Source organism: Pristis pectinata, chromosome 24 (genome assembly GCF_009764475.1).
Source record: "Pristis pectinata isolate sPriPec2 chromosome 24, sPriPec2.1.pri, whole genome shotgun sequence".
Taxonomy (NCBI): Eukaryota; Metazoa; Chordata; class Chondrichthyes; order Rhinopristiformes; family Pristidae; genus Pristis; species Pristis pectinata.
In genome coordinates, this window is record NC_067428.1 from 4,425,446 (window position 1) to 4,440,103 (window position 14,658).

Consider the following 14,658-nt stretch of genomic DNA (forward strand, 5'->3'; position numbering starts at 1 on the left):
GATCTGGTATGAAATTGACTAATTAATATGACTGGTTTTGATTTTGTTGGACAAATGACTATAATTATTCTGTATTTTCTATAATAAATGATGAGCTCACCTTTGGTGTGAGTGTTTCTGTTGAAGAATAGGATGGACTTGTTGATTCACCAGTGGAGAGAAACTCACAGGATTCTGTTGGGCTCTGTAATCAGCAAAATCAGAAATGTTTCAGTTTGAAAGTTAAAGTGCCCAATCCTGAAGGTCCTGCAGGAAAAGGTGATGTTGCTGGATGGTTCCCCAGTCAAAGTTATTTCACAGAATGCTTCATCACCAGAACTTTCCAAGAAGCACCAAGACCTTTGCTTGGCTGGTGGTAAAAAAGGCCCTCCCTATCAGACCCTTCGTGCACAGCTGGAGTCTCAATCCCACCACATGCTGGGCACCTATCTCCTTCTGGACTGTGCACTTGCCACAAAGGTCTGGAAAGAAATGAACTGATCTTTGTTCAGATTCATCCAGCGCAGAACAGATTGTCCCAATGGATATGCATGATACTGACAATTGACAACTATGATGTAAAAATTGTCCCTTTCACTCCCACTCCCTATTTAACAAGATTCACTAATATTGCAGAATGATCGACTCCCTGGCCTGTTATTTAAATTAGTGACATTCAGCAAGAAGCACTGTAGACTCTCCTCCCCATGGGCAGAATCACAATGAAACCCAGTATTATTCTCATTTACTGTATACAGGTGTAGTTCATACATGAATGCTGATTAGAAATCATGAGCAGAAACCTCGCCTGTGCTTTTCACTACTAGACTGGGTAAATTAAATTCACTTAGTGTTAGGACAAGGTATCTCAATGCTACTGAATGTTATGCTTGTCCAGTCCTCCACCAGCCCACTCACCACACCCAGGGACTGAGGCTCTGTGTCCTTTTGCTCTGTTGGGCTGAATCATTTTGAAGGAGTCTTGATCCTATCGAAAGCTCAATAACTTCACGAGATTCATTCTCAGGAATCTTTCAGCACACTTGTCTGGAAATTCCATGAGGGCTTTCAGTGGGAAATTAGCAAAACCCTCCTGGAAAAACAATATGGCCACTTATGGCTTTTCTACAGGATTTACCACCCATTAAATTTAAACCTCATTGGCTAAGATTCGGACCTACAGAGATTCTCCTGTTATTTTACTCTCTTTCCATACATACTAACTTCTAATGTATGTAGGGTCCAAAATCTGACCTTTTCTCATAAAGTTGGCCTTTAAATTGGTGCATCCCTAAGACACCATAATTACCAGGACCTGTGCTCCAGCAACAGACCAAACATAGCTGCTTTGCTACAGTCAATTTGTATTACTAGAGCGGCTTCCAGTTACCTGAGTGGAAGGGGTGCTTGGTGGCAAGGGGGCCTGCCTCTTTCGGGGACTCGTAGTTTTCTCTTTTGCCAAAACCTGTAGAAATTGAGAACAAATCTGATGAAATAAACCGGCAAATGAAAAATAAATCCATATATTAGAGTCAGAGGAGGATAGCGAGGGGCAAGGAGTGAAGATGAAGGACATTTATGTGCAGATAGATTGGAATGGTTGAAACTCAAAGGCATGCAGCTGGTACAAGGGCAGAGAGGGATGTAGAGGATGAGGAATCTTTACAAACTTGAGGGGCTGGGAAAAACCCATGATACAGACCACCAGGGATGGAAAGAGTCATGGGGGAGAGGAAGGATTACCCTCCAGCCCATTCTTAGCAGATACTTCACCAGTATCTCCTCCCCCAACCCTCAACCACAACAAAGAAAATATTGCTTGAGGGTGAAGTATCAGAGAGTTCCGATTGTGCCTGGAATAATGTCATAGGCCACTTTACCTCTAAAACTGAGGTACAAAGATATGTGTTCAGTGTTTAAATAAGAGAACAACGAGAGAAAAGAGGACAGAAAACAGGATATTCCTGTAAAAGTGAGAAGATATTCCCACAGAAAGACAGAGAAACCAGTGAGTAAGGGTAAAGAAGAAAACAGACAGATTCAGAGATAGAGTGTTGATGGAAGGAACGCACACACATGCGCGCACGCGCACACTTGAAAACTGGGGCCATAAGTTGAAAATCTTAAGGGAGTGGCCCTTGGCAGCTTGATGCCCAAAATCTGTCTGATGCAATCTTCAGGCAGGCCTGTAAACCACATCTATCTGTTTCCAGTGGGAGGCAACTAAATATGATAGGTGAGATCCTATGTGAGTTACAGGTCCGGACTTTCCATTTCCTGTTCCAATGAGAACAGTGCCTCGTGCACACTCTGCTCACTTATGCCAGAGGAGGTGGCCATCAGAAAAGATCCGGAAGTTTATTTGTGGTGAACTTCTGTGCTCCAAGGAGAAAGGCTCCTCCACCTTCCGTTCACTTCTGTGATCATCCTCCTCCACCTTCCCTAACACCCGTGACAACAGCACTGGGTAACACGGAACCTGGCATCTTCCAGCTTTCAAATGGCTGGCAACTGCAGCAGACTTTCCATTTGGTTCCTACCCCAAAGAGGGACTTGGGTTTCCTGCTACAGCTTTCAGCAGTGCCCAGGATTTTCTCATATCACTTCAGGGTCTGGTGCAATAAAGCTGATGGAGATTCTTTTCTATGATAAGTCATCAACTCCATTATCACCACATGATCTGGATGCCAGATAGCAGAAGGTAAACAAGACAGGCTTCAGCTTTTTGTCATCTTCCCATGGAACTCTAGAAAGTATGCTTGCTATTGCTTGGGAGGAAGAAGCATGGAATTGGAGTGTTCCACACAGCCCTGAGTATGCTCTACCATTTACTTAAATCACGGACGAGCTGTAGCTTAACTCCATCTCCCTGCCCTGGTGCCCTGTCTCCTAGCATCTGTATCTAACAGAATATTATCCACCTCAGTTTTAAAAAATTCAGTTGACTACTTTGAACAATAAATTTCAACCCCACATTTGTATTTGAGAGCCAGCAATCATCCAGTAACTCAAGTTTTTGAGAATGTACTTGTTTTCTACACCACTGGAAGCTGTACCGACTTGTTTTTATTTTGGGCAGAGGTGGAGAATGTAAAGACAGCACGTCCAGTATGGTTCTGGTCACGTTGTGGGATTCATGACAATCCGAAGTCCAGTTCCTTTACCTGATGTTGCCTCCTCCTCAATTCTGGTTCTGCTAAAAAAAATAAATTAAAAACAGAAATAAGATCCATGTAATGTGGGACACATTGCAGCATCTAGAAACGAGTATCACACAGTGTGGTGCTATGTGCTTCATGTTCCTGGGCCTGGTGCCATGAATGGAGGGATCCAGTCATGTCTCACTTTTATTTGTATTTCCAAATTTAGCTGTGTCATCATTGCAAGACAACACACGGATCCAAGTTCCTTCCAAAAGAACAGCAATGATTCCGTGGTATACGCACGGAATTTGTCTTTATTTGAGGGACAGAGAAGAATTATTCTTACTTCTATCAAAGTGAGGCCTTCAGATTTATCATTCAATCTCAATGTGATTTATATCACTATGATATGATAAATAATTAGGTCTTTTCCAAACATATCACAACTTTAAATTTAGCTTTAGTACCAGCAGGAAGCATAATAAAAAAGTTTGTAGCGACTTCCTCTCACTTTGAAAGGCCAAATTTAACTTTATTTTTCTTGACATCATTGCCCTCTCTTCTTACCACCTCCCCCAACCCCCCCCACCCCCCCCCCACCCCATCCTTTCCTCCTCAGCTCTCCACCACTCCTAATTCCACACCTCTCTACAAGACTTGCATGACTGTTCACAATTCAGCAGCTGTGAAGAAGCTGGGCTCTGTTGACACCTTAGTGTCTGCTTGAGGAAGGTGTCAGGAATAAACTGGTCCCCATGGAACTGCACCCAAACAAGGAGTCAACACTGAAAAGGAGATGGAACTTGGTGGGACTGGGTGGGTTGTGAAGAAGCTTAGAAGGATGATACATAAAAACTTTAACATGTGTTGAAAAGAAGCCAATGTCTCAGCAATGGACTGGAGGCACTATATAGTGAATTCAGTCAGTATGGAATTATGTATACAACACAACAAAGCACTGGCTGCAGACATGCTTAAAATATCTTTTCAAATTAAGTGCAAATGGGAAAAGGCGCATCCCATCTCCACAGGGAATGGTTTCATTCTCGAGTTTCCATCCATCAACTGTTAAATAGATCCCCTTGGAATGAGGAATGGAGGCAGAAGAAATTAATTCTGTTGCAAGAGGAGGAGAAAATGATCTTTGGGTACTAGGCTTCAGAGAACATGACCTACCATTACTCCAGTAGTTTCTGTGAAGAGCTGCATGAAGTAGCTGCAGAATTTCTGGATTTCCAGTCACCATACTGTAGTGAATGGCATCATGGCCCAAAGCATCTACAAGGCTGATGTTAGCTCCACTCCTGACAAGAACATCGACTGTCTCCACACTGTTGTTTTCGCAGGCCAGCATCAAAGCTGTTCTGTGTTCAGGAAAGACAACAGAGAGTAAGCCAGCTGGATAGCAGTGAGAAAGCCCAGTACTAAATATCTTTCTGCATGCTATCTGAAACTGTTCTCTCCTCAAGTTTCAAGAAGTTAACAACTCAAGGTTTTAGTGCTCTTGTCTCTGTTGCTTTACCAAATCACGTGATGGTAGAATACCCCCAACTTACAGGAGTGGACAATGAGGATCTAGTGAATCATAATGCAAGTCATATGAATCAATAAGAAGTTAATCTATGACAAACTGTTTTATTCTGTCCTGAACAATGCAATGAGAGGACAAGGTCTGTAATAGAATGAGTATAACTTCAGTAGTATACTGTAGGAAAAATGCTTCAGTAACAGAGTTGTCAATATTTTGGACAGGCTGCCAAATGAGTCTTATATCAATGCAAATCGGGTAGATTTCCTTCAAGAAATAATATTGTGTGATACATTTTGAGACATTAGAGACTGACAATAGTCACGAACATTCACTATCTTGGTTCTGACTTTAAGCAGGTTCGGAGCTTCCCAGCATTTCTGAACTATGGCTCAGCATCAGATACTGGTGGAAGGTGGAAGGAAAAAAGATCTTGTTTGAAATGCATATTTTCTTATCCTATTTTCAGAGAAGTATCACTTGTCTAAAGCTTCAGCACTGTCACTGCCTGCCTCAATCCAGTTTATCCACTAAGGTATCAGGGTGACTCAGTCAGTAGCACCTTGTCTGCTAAGTGCTGAAGATCATTGCTTTGAGTCCCAATGCAGACTTGAGAACCTATTCTAGGCTTATACTTCACTGAAGTCCTGAGGGAGTTTGGCATTTGTGGAAATGACATTTTTTATAATTTAAGGCCATGTCTGACGTTCAGCTGAGATTCTGCAGAACTGTCTGAAAAGCATTGAGGTATAAAGTCCACCATTCTTCGATTGACGATCACCAATAACTAATTCAATCGTTCCTTACAGGATCTCTCTGAACACAAATTAGCTTCTGTGCATCTCCAAGTGCCTTGATTTTAAAAAGTTCCTCCTCACTATTTGAAACTCACCATGGCTTCACTCCTCCCTCACCCTGCCAACTCCTGCTGGACTGACTTGAATAGATCCACCACTTCCTTCATTCCACTATCGGTAGCGATGACTTCAGCAGCCTTGGTCCTTCCCTAAACCTCTCCTTTGAAATGATTCACGTCTATTTCTGCGGCCAAGCTGATCGTGTCGCTTTTCCTAATGGCTCCTTACATGAGTCAGTGTGATTGTTTTATGTTTGAGTTACGCTGCTGTGAAGCACTTGAGCACATTTTATAATGTTGAAGGTGTGACTTTAAATACAAGTCACGTTGCTGCTGGTGAGTGCAGTAACTGTAGTAGTTGCAGAGTGTTACAGGATGTCCTGAGAACACAGGGTGTTTTTAATGCAATGTTCTACTTGCTTTCTACAGACCACACTTTGCTTCCCTCTCTGTTGGCGTGCAGTTGCACATGTTCCCAGCTGACAGACACATCTCACCTTCCTTGCTTGTCCCTGCTGTTGACATCTCCACCTCTCACAATCAGGCACCTGCACATCTCATAGTTGCTCATCTGTGCAGCCAGAATCAGCGGAGTGCAGCCGTCCTGCAGCAATGGGAAAGGGGAGAGAGAATATACTTCACCTATCCCCATCAAGACAATATTCTGCCCCTGTTCCCAATGGCCTCCCATTCGGAGGTGATAGGTCTGAGTCCCAGTGGTACTACCCTCGGACTAGCCAGACTCCTTTGGCTGAGATCTTGATGAGACAACCTTAACTCCAAAGAAGCACTTGGTGCAGCTGGTAGAGCTGCTGCATCACAGCTCCAACCACCCGGATTCAGTCCTGATCTCCACTGCTATCTATGTGGAGTTTGCACATTCTCCGTGTGACTGCGTGGGTTTCTCCAGGTGCTCCAGTTCCCTCCCACATCCTGAAGATGTGCGGGATGGTAGTTCAATTGGCACTGTTAATTGCCCCTGGTGTGTGGCTGAGTGGTAGAATCTAGGAGGGAGTTGATGGGAATGTGGGGTGAATAAAGTGTAGGATTAGTGTAGATGGGTGCTTTATGATTGACAAGGACTCGATGGGCTAAAGGGCCTGTTTTCATGCTGTATGACTCCATGATAATTACAATCAAAAGAATTTGAAGAGCAAGAATTCTAAATGTTACATACATTTCTCACCATTTGTGTGCTTGTTTTCAGTATAAGAACTGGAAAAGACAGCTCAATCCTGACATGAAGTTTCAGTGGGAGAGCATTTTGGGAACAGTGATCTGTAAGTTTTAAGATGGATACGGATGAAGCTAAGACTGGACCTCGGGGAAGGTGCTTAATTGGGGGAAGGCTAATTACAACAGTATTAGGCAGGAACTGGGGAGAGGAGATTGAGAGCAGCTGTTATGAGGCAGGTCCACATTTCATATGGCGGAATCGTTTAAAGGCCAACTGGTCAAAATCCAGGTCCAGCATGTTCCTGTGAGGAAGAAAGACAAGGATGGCAAGGTTGGAAGCCTTGGATGACAAGAGGTGTTGTAAAGTTCGCCAAAATGAAAAAGGAAGCAAATGTAAAGTCAGGGAAGCTGAAATCAGACAAAGCCCTTGAGGAATATAAAGGAAGTGAGGAAGAACTTAAACAGGGAATTGGAAGGGCTAAAAGGGACCATGAAATGTCCTTGGTGAGTTGGATTAAGGAAAGTCCAATGGCATTTTATATATACATTAAAAACAAGAGGATATCAAAGGGTATGACCACTCAAGGACAAAGGAGAGAATTTTTGCCTGGAGCTAGAGTAAGTGGGTGAGGTGCTAAGTGAGTATGGATACTCACCATGGAGAAGGACATAGAGATTAGGGAGAGGTATGTTAATATTCTCGGACATGCTGATATCAAGGAGGAGCAGGTTTTGGGTCTCTTGAAGAACATTAAGGTGGCTGGGTCCCCAGGGCCTGATGGGATCCATCCCAGGTTATTGAGGGAGGCAAGAGACAAGATTGCTAGGGCCATGAAAGAAATCTGAGCATCTTCTTTAGCCATAAGTGAAGTCCCAGGGGACCAGAGAATTGTCAACATTGTTCCTTTAAGAAGAACAATAGGGACAAACCGGAAAATTATAGGCCAGTGAGGCTTACATCTGTGGGAGAGGAATTATTGGAAAGCATTCTTAGGGATAGGATTTACTCACATTTGGAAAAGCATAGACTTATTAGGGATAGTCAGCATGGCTTTGTGTGTGGGACATCATGGTCTTACAAACTTGAATGAGTTTTTTGAGGAGGTGGAGAAGATGACTGATGAAGGTAGAGCAGTGGATGTTGTCTACATGAGCTTAGGTAAAGCATTTGAGAAGATCCAGAAGATTAATGCACATGGGATCATTGGTGACTTGGTGAATTGGATTCAAAATTGGCTTGGCTGTAGAAAACAGAGGGTAGCGCTGGAGGGGTGTTATTCTGACTGGAGGTCTGTGACCAGTAATGTTCTGCAGAGATCAGTGGTGGGACCTCTGTTGTTTGTGATATATATCAACGATTTAAATGAAAATGTAGATGGGCTGTTTAGAAAATTAGAGTTGTGGACAGTAAAGAAGGTTGTCAAAGGATTCAGCAGGATAGATATCAGTTGGAAATTTGGATGGAGAGACGGTAGGTGGAGTTTAATCCAGATAATTGTGAGGTGTTGCACTTCAGGAGGTCAAATATAAGAGGAAATTATACAATATCTGGCTGGACTCTTGGGAGCATTGACGTACAAACGGATCTTGGGGTGCAAGTCCATAGCTCCCTGAAAGTGGCCACACAAGTGGATAGGTTGGCAAAAAAAATATGTACGGGACACATGTCCCCATTGGTGGAGACATTGAGCATTAAAGTTGGTAAGTCATGCTGTAGCTGTATAAAATTTAGGCCACATTTGGAGTATTGTGTGCAGTTCTGGTCATCCCATTAAAGGAAGGATATGGAGGCTTCGGAGAGGGTGCAGAAGAGGTTCGCCAGGACATTGCTTGGATTGGAGTATAATAGCTATAAGGAGACGTTGGAAAAACATGGATTTTTCTAGTTTTGCAGGCGAAGGAGCAACCTGGTGAAGTATATAAAATCATGAGAGGCATAGATAGGGTAGACAGTCAGAGTTCTTCCCCCCCAGGGTGGAAATGTCAAATACTAGAGGGCACAGGTGTGAAGGTGAGAGGGGTAAATTTTGAAGGAGAATTGCAAGGTAAGTTTTTCTTTTACACAGAGAGTGGTAGATGCCTGGAATGCACTGCCAGAGGAAGTGGTGGAAACAGATACTATAATGGCATTTAAGAGACACTTAGACAGGCACATGAACAGGAAGGGAATAGAGGGATATAGACCATGTGCAGGCAGATGGAATTAGTTTAATATGGCATCAAAGTCAGCACAGGTATCGTGAGCCGACGGGCTTGTTCCCCTTGCTGTGTTGTTCTATGTTCTATATTTTGTCCTGCTGTTGTGCCAGGAACTACAAGTTTTCTGGAAAGGCCTGCAATTTCCTGAAGGGTGTAATATGTGAAGGAGTTGTCAAGGAGGAACAATTGGTCTCAATTCTTTAATCAGCCTGAATGAAAGCCTGCCAGGTCCTCAGATTTTGGGTAGCCAAAGAAAACTTTATCCACTGCCTTTGCAATGCATTCCGCTGAATATCTCGGCAAAAGGGCTCTGTTTTTGGCCAGGACCTTGTTGCCAGGTGCCGGTCAGCTCTTCAATTACTGTTGGAGTGCTTGTATTGTTCACGTTAAATTCCTCTCTGCACTACTTCTTGCACACAGATTAAAGTGTTCACATTCAATTCCTCCCTGAACCATCTTAAAATGCATAATGCACAGTTTCATATTGTGGCTTTCAATGAACATGCAGAGAGCAAGTAAGAGATATTACTTACATCATCATAAACATTTATAGGGCCCTTGAAGTCACAAAGTGTCTGAACACAGGAAAAACTCCCACTTAGAGCTGAAACAAGAAGAGAAGAAAACAAACTATTTTGAAAATGCAGGAGTTAAACTTAATATGTTCAGGAACTAGACCAGCTTCCATTAACTTCCTCTTATTACAGCTACTTGAGATAATGGGAATTGGACCTGGTCCTTGCCCTGATGGATTTCTCCTGTTCCTGCTGCAGGTGGATTATTTCCAGCTTTGGCCCAAGCTGAAGTAGACCGATTATGGTCCTGGTTCAAATGGATCAATCAATCCCCATGTTGAGGCAGGTGACTTAATCCTATCTTGGTGGTTTTGAGGGACTGCCCAGTACTGACACTTACAAAGGATTCTGCCCTCCTGCCTCAACATTCATCAACTACAAAGTACTAATGAGACCCAAAGCCCAATTTCAGAGAAACTTTACTTAGGTTGAGTGCTGTCTATGGAGTCTCCAGTCTCTGCTTTGAAAATGCTTGAGCAAATTTCCAACCTGTTTTTCTGTTACATGGTTTCCAGCTAAGACAGTAGGCATTATGGTTTGCTCCCTTCCCTGTCAGTACATGAACATTAGCAAGAAAGCAAGAATCTCCAGAGTATATTTGGTGTGTATGATTTCCGCATATTATTTCATCCACCTTACAGAGGTGTCATCACTAGTGTGAAGCGATTGAGGGCCATTGTTAGGACATCTCAACAACATGGGTCAGATTTGAGCAAGGGGATTTGTTGTCTTTGCAAGGGTTTAAGGTACTGCAGCCTTGTCCAGATCAAAAGCAATCCCAATAGTGGAATAGCCAGTTTAATTCTGGTTGACTAACTACAAAATCAGAGATAATGTCGTGGTTGTGCCATTGAGTAAGCAAGGGAGAGTCAAGGAGTTTAGAAGGGGTTGACCATGCAGGATGTCTTGGACCCAAGCTATTAAAAGATAGAAATATTCCAATGTCCTTGCAGTGCAAAATCTGGTTAACATCTTCCTTCAATAATTATGCAGCAGAGATGAAGAAAGCAATGTTGCTAAAGGAGCATAACCATGGGAGTAAAATAGGGCACAAAGTGCCTGACATAGGGCACACTCTAGCAGACTGTTGAGAGACCATACATGAACAGGATGGTACTGGAGCAACAGAGTCCAAGAGCAGATGAATGTAGCTTGGATGGTCATCACCCCAAGCTGAGTCTGCAGATTTGTTACTTGAGTATTCCAAATATCTAGAGCTATGCTTTATGTCAAGGTCAGGTTACAGCGGCTGCAGTGTACGCTGGATGAGTTTTGAATTTGAAAGGCTAAATACTGAAGATAATAATGAGTTCATGTATAGCAAGGGCACAATATAGTAGGACCCAGGCGTTAGAATGTAGTTGCCTCTCTCTCCTGCCTTCATCTCTTCCCCAAGCCTGAGGCATAGCCATTGTGCCATATTCTAGGGGACTTCACGATCATTATTAAATTTGTCACTTCTCTGTCACCACCTCATGCCAGGCAGAAGGAAAAGATGGCAACTATGAAAAACACTGACCTGCATGATGTAGTGCAATCCTGCCTTTACTGTCAACTGCATTCACTGGGCATTTTTCCTAAAGAGAGAAAGACAGGTTTGGATTTATATAGAGCCCTTCATGACCAAATAGTTTTCCAGCCAATCAAGTATTTCTGAAATGCTGTCATTGCTGCCATGGAGAAAATACAGTGCCAAATTTACATACAGCAAGCTCCCATATTCTACAGTGTAATAAAGACCAGAGAATCTGATTTAGTGATGTTGGTTATTGAACAAATATGGGCTGAATTAACAGGGAGAACACCTGATTTTCTATGAAATAGTGACACACAATCTTATACATCCACCCAAGGTGACACATGGAGCCTTAGCTCAACATCTTATCCAAAAGAGAGCACTTTAGACAGTGCCCTGGAACGTCGACCCAGATTTTGTGTCTCTGGTGTGGGTTTTGAATTTCCAGCCTCCAACTCAAAGCTGCATTAGTGCTGCCACAGCTACAGTCAGCAATATGCTGCAATGTAAAATTAATTTTTTCTATAATAATGTTTGAACTTTAGTAAATTGATGCAATGGACATGTCTAGATGTTCCATTCAGAGAGACATTGAATGCATTTATTTTTCTTCCCCATCTCTCAAACTGTAGTACAGACCTGGCCACTCTTCAATTTGCCTGTTGTTGGTACTCTTCCTAGTCAGTGCTAGCAGTCTATTCAACCGTGTGAGCTGTCCGATCCCACCCTTTCCAAACTGGTGCAACTCAGTGGTAATCAATGACAGGAACTGAGGCTGACTTGAGGTTACAAACAATCTGCTGGAGGAACTCAGCGGGTCAAGCAGCATCTGTGGGGGAAAGGAACTGCTGATATTTCGAGCCGAGATCCTGCATCCAGAAAGGAGAAGGACATTCAGCCCCAACAGCTCGCGACCCCTTTATTATTATCTGTCAGTTCCAAATCCCTTGATAATGTCACCTAACAAAAATCTCAGTTTTGAAACCTCCAAGTGACTCCCAGCCTCAATTGCTTCCAGAGAATATCTTCCTGACATTACCCCTTGTAGTAGGAGAGCACATGGCTGTCACGTGACAGTAACAACACCGACCCCTCTGGTCGGAGGACAGCATTGCTCCTCGGATCAGAAGTGACACCACTGTCAATCAAGGCGTGGCTCCACCCCACCCATCAGGTGAGGGCATAGGGATTGGACTTGGAGAGCACCTTTGTTCCTGAACCTGTCTGACCATTGGCCTTGGCAGGCACCTTTGTCCTTGACCTCCAAACCATTGGCCTGTCTAAATCACCTGGCCAGGCTCCACCCAGCCTCCCAGCACTATAAAGAGTGTTGCAATCCCCTGGCACTCTCTCTCTCGACTGTCCCAGGAATAGTGAAACAATGCTGCAGAGACCACTGGTAAGAGTGTGCACCACCATGTGGTTTGGGAGCATCTTAGTCAGATTCCAGGGAGTGTTAGAGCCAATGCTTGTCTAGGTCAAGGTATTCAGGCATTGAAGTATTTATCCCTTGATAAGCTGTTTGTCTTTGTGATTAAACTATTTTTAAAATCCAAAGCCTGTGTCCAGAGCCCTCCACCTTTAAGATTCCAAAAGAACCTTTTCACACAGCACCCCTGAACCGCTGGGCACCAGTTTCCGGGTTATGCCTTATTGCTCTGAATCAGAGTAGGAGCCATTTGGTCCAGGGGTCCATGCCAGTCAAAAATAGACAAGATTGACCCCACTTCTCAGACCTTAGTCCACTGCCCTATGGATTATGGTTCCTCAAGTGCTCAGCCATTTACTCTTTGACGTGGTGAGTCTTTATGACTCCATTGCCCTTTTAGGCAATGAGTTCCAGACTCATGCCACTTGTTGAGTTCAGAAAAATTTCCTCAACTCCCCTCTAAATCTTCTACAGATTAACTTAAATCTGTGCCCTATGTTACTGACCTCTCTGCTAAAGGAAAAAGGTCCTTTCTCTTTAACTTGTCCAGCTTCTCATAAGTCTATACATTAATGTACACTAATCAAATCTCCCCTCAGTCCCCTTTGTTCCAAAGGAGACAACTCAGCCTAATCAATCTCTCTGTAGCCCTGGCCACATTCTTGTGAAGCTCTTCCCTAGTGCTAGCACATCTTTCCTATAACGTGGTGACCAAAACTTTAAATAGTACACCAGCTGCACAGTTCTAGCATAACCTCTTACCTTAATCAACAAATCCCATAAGCCTTCTTGACCAACTTATCTACCTGACCAGCTACCTTCAGAATCAGTGAGCGTGCACCAGGAGCCCTCTAGTCCCCTCTACTTCCCAGTATACTATCACTGATCACATATCCCCTTTCCTTATTCCCCTTCCCAATTTCTTGGGCTGAATTCTATTTGCTACTTTAACGTCCATCTGACCAGTCCATTGGAATCTTCCTAAAGCCTAGAACCTTCCTTCTCACAATAAACTATACTGCCATCTCCCCCATTTATCATCAGCAAACTTCCTGGCATCTGTCCATTTATATACTGTATATTTTGAAAAGCAAGAGACCAAGTACCGGGACATCACCACGCTGTATGTCGCCCTCCGTTCGCTAAGATTCCCATCAATGCTTTCTCCCACTCATCCAATTCAATCTGGCTCTTTCCCGTGACTCCCACTGGCTTTACTGTCTTGATCAATCTGCCACATGTGACCTTGTCAAACACCTGCTAAAATCTATCACACTGCATCAAATACTCTACCCACATGCTTCCTCTTTTCCTCCTCAAAAACATATTTGAGACACAATCTTCCTTCAACAAATCCATGCAGACTGTCCTTGATAAACCTACGCTACTCTAAACGCTGATTTAGCACATCCCTCAGAATTTTTCCAACAATGTGCCTACTTTCATTGCCTGCCCTGAGTGATACACAATCTTTATGGATTTAGGAGCAAAGCAAGCAACAAAAAAAAGAAGTGGTTAGGAAGAATTTAAAAACAAGGATGAGAACATCAAGACTGAAATAATGCCAGAATTAACATCAGTATAGGTCGTTCAAGTACAAAAGATTCCCAATGAGTTTTACTGGGTCCCAGTGCATCCATTTTTCGGCCAATGGGAATGAATTCATTCTCACTCCAGGAGAGCAACTCAGTGCTTTGCCAGCCACGTTTTTCACCATACTTTGCTATCACAACATTTCAACCAAGCTACCAAGGACAGAGAGGCAATGAATGCTTGCTAGAATGAGCACTTCGAAGATGATCTCAGATATGACTCTGACCTTTATGCGGGAGCCCTTGACTTCATCTCAAACATCCTGTCCAGCCCAGTCTCACCGCCACCCCGAACCAACAAGAACTTAAAACGTTATACATCAGCTGAAAAATCCACGGCTCTAATGCAGACGGTATTCCTGCTGAAGTCCAAAAAGTTGATCAACAGGAATTTCAGACAAAAAGTCATAGTATCATCTCCCACATTTGGGAAGAGAAGGACGTGACAAGAGACTTCACAAACATCATAGTTGTAATCATTTTCAAAAAGGGAGACATATTAAATTATGGTAACTACAGGTAGACACATCCACTCTTCCCCCATGGTCAAAGAGCAGCTCCCCGAGTCACAGTGTGGACTTCGTCCATCAGAGACACAATGGACATGATCTGCGCCACATGGAAATTCCGAGAGAAATGCTGCGAACATTCAGACAATACATACA

The 14,658-nt window shown here is 43.3% G+C and overlaps 1 protein-coding gene across 4 annotated transcripts in view; it reads right to left on the minus strand.

Moving 5' to 3' along the window:
- ankrd24 (ankyrin repeat domain 24) overlaps nt 1-14,658 on the minus strand; it is an 86,589-nt gene that overhangs the window by 25,715 nt on the left and 46,216 nt on the right. For 3 of the 4 annotated variants that reach the window (XM_052037809.1, XM_052037806.1, XM_052037805.1), the window contains 7 exons: nt 10,976-11,033; nt 9,415-9,485; nt 6,004-6,110; nt 4,299-4,486; nt 3,144-3,175; nt 1,370-1,444; nt 101-184 (listed from right to left, as the gene is read on the minus strand). In XM_052037809.1, the coding sequence (XP_051893769.1) occupies nt 101-184; nt 1,370-1,444; nt 3,144-3,175; nt 4,299-4,486; nt 6,004-6,110; nt 9,415-9,485; nt 10,976-11,033 (615 nt within the window). The remainder of the gene's footprint in view (nt 1-100; nt 185-1,369; nt 1,445-3,143; nt 3,176-4,298; nt 4,487-6,003; nt 6,111-9,414; nt 9,486-10,975; nt 11,034-14,658) is intronic. The other variant, XM_052037808.1, reaches the window with a different exon arrangement.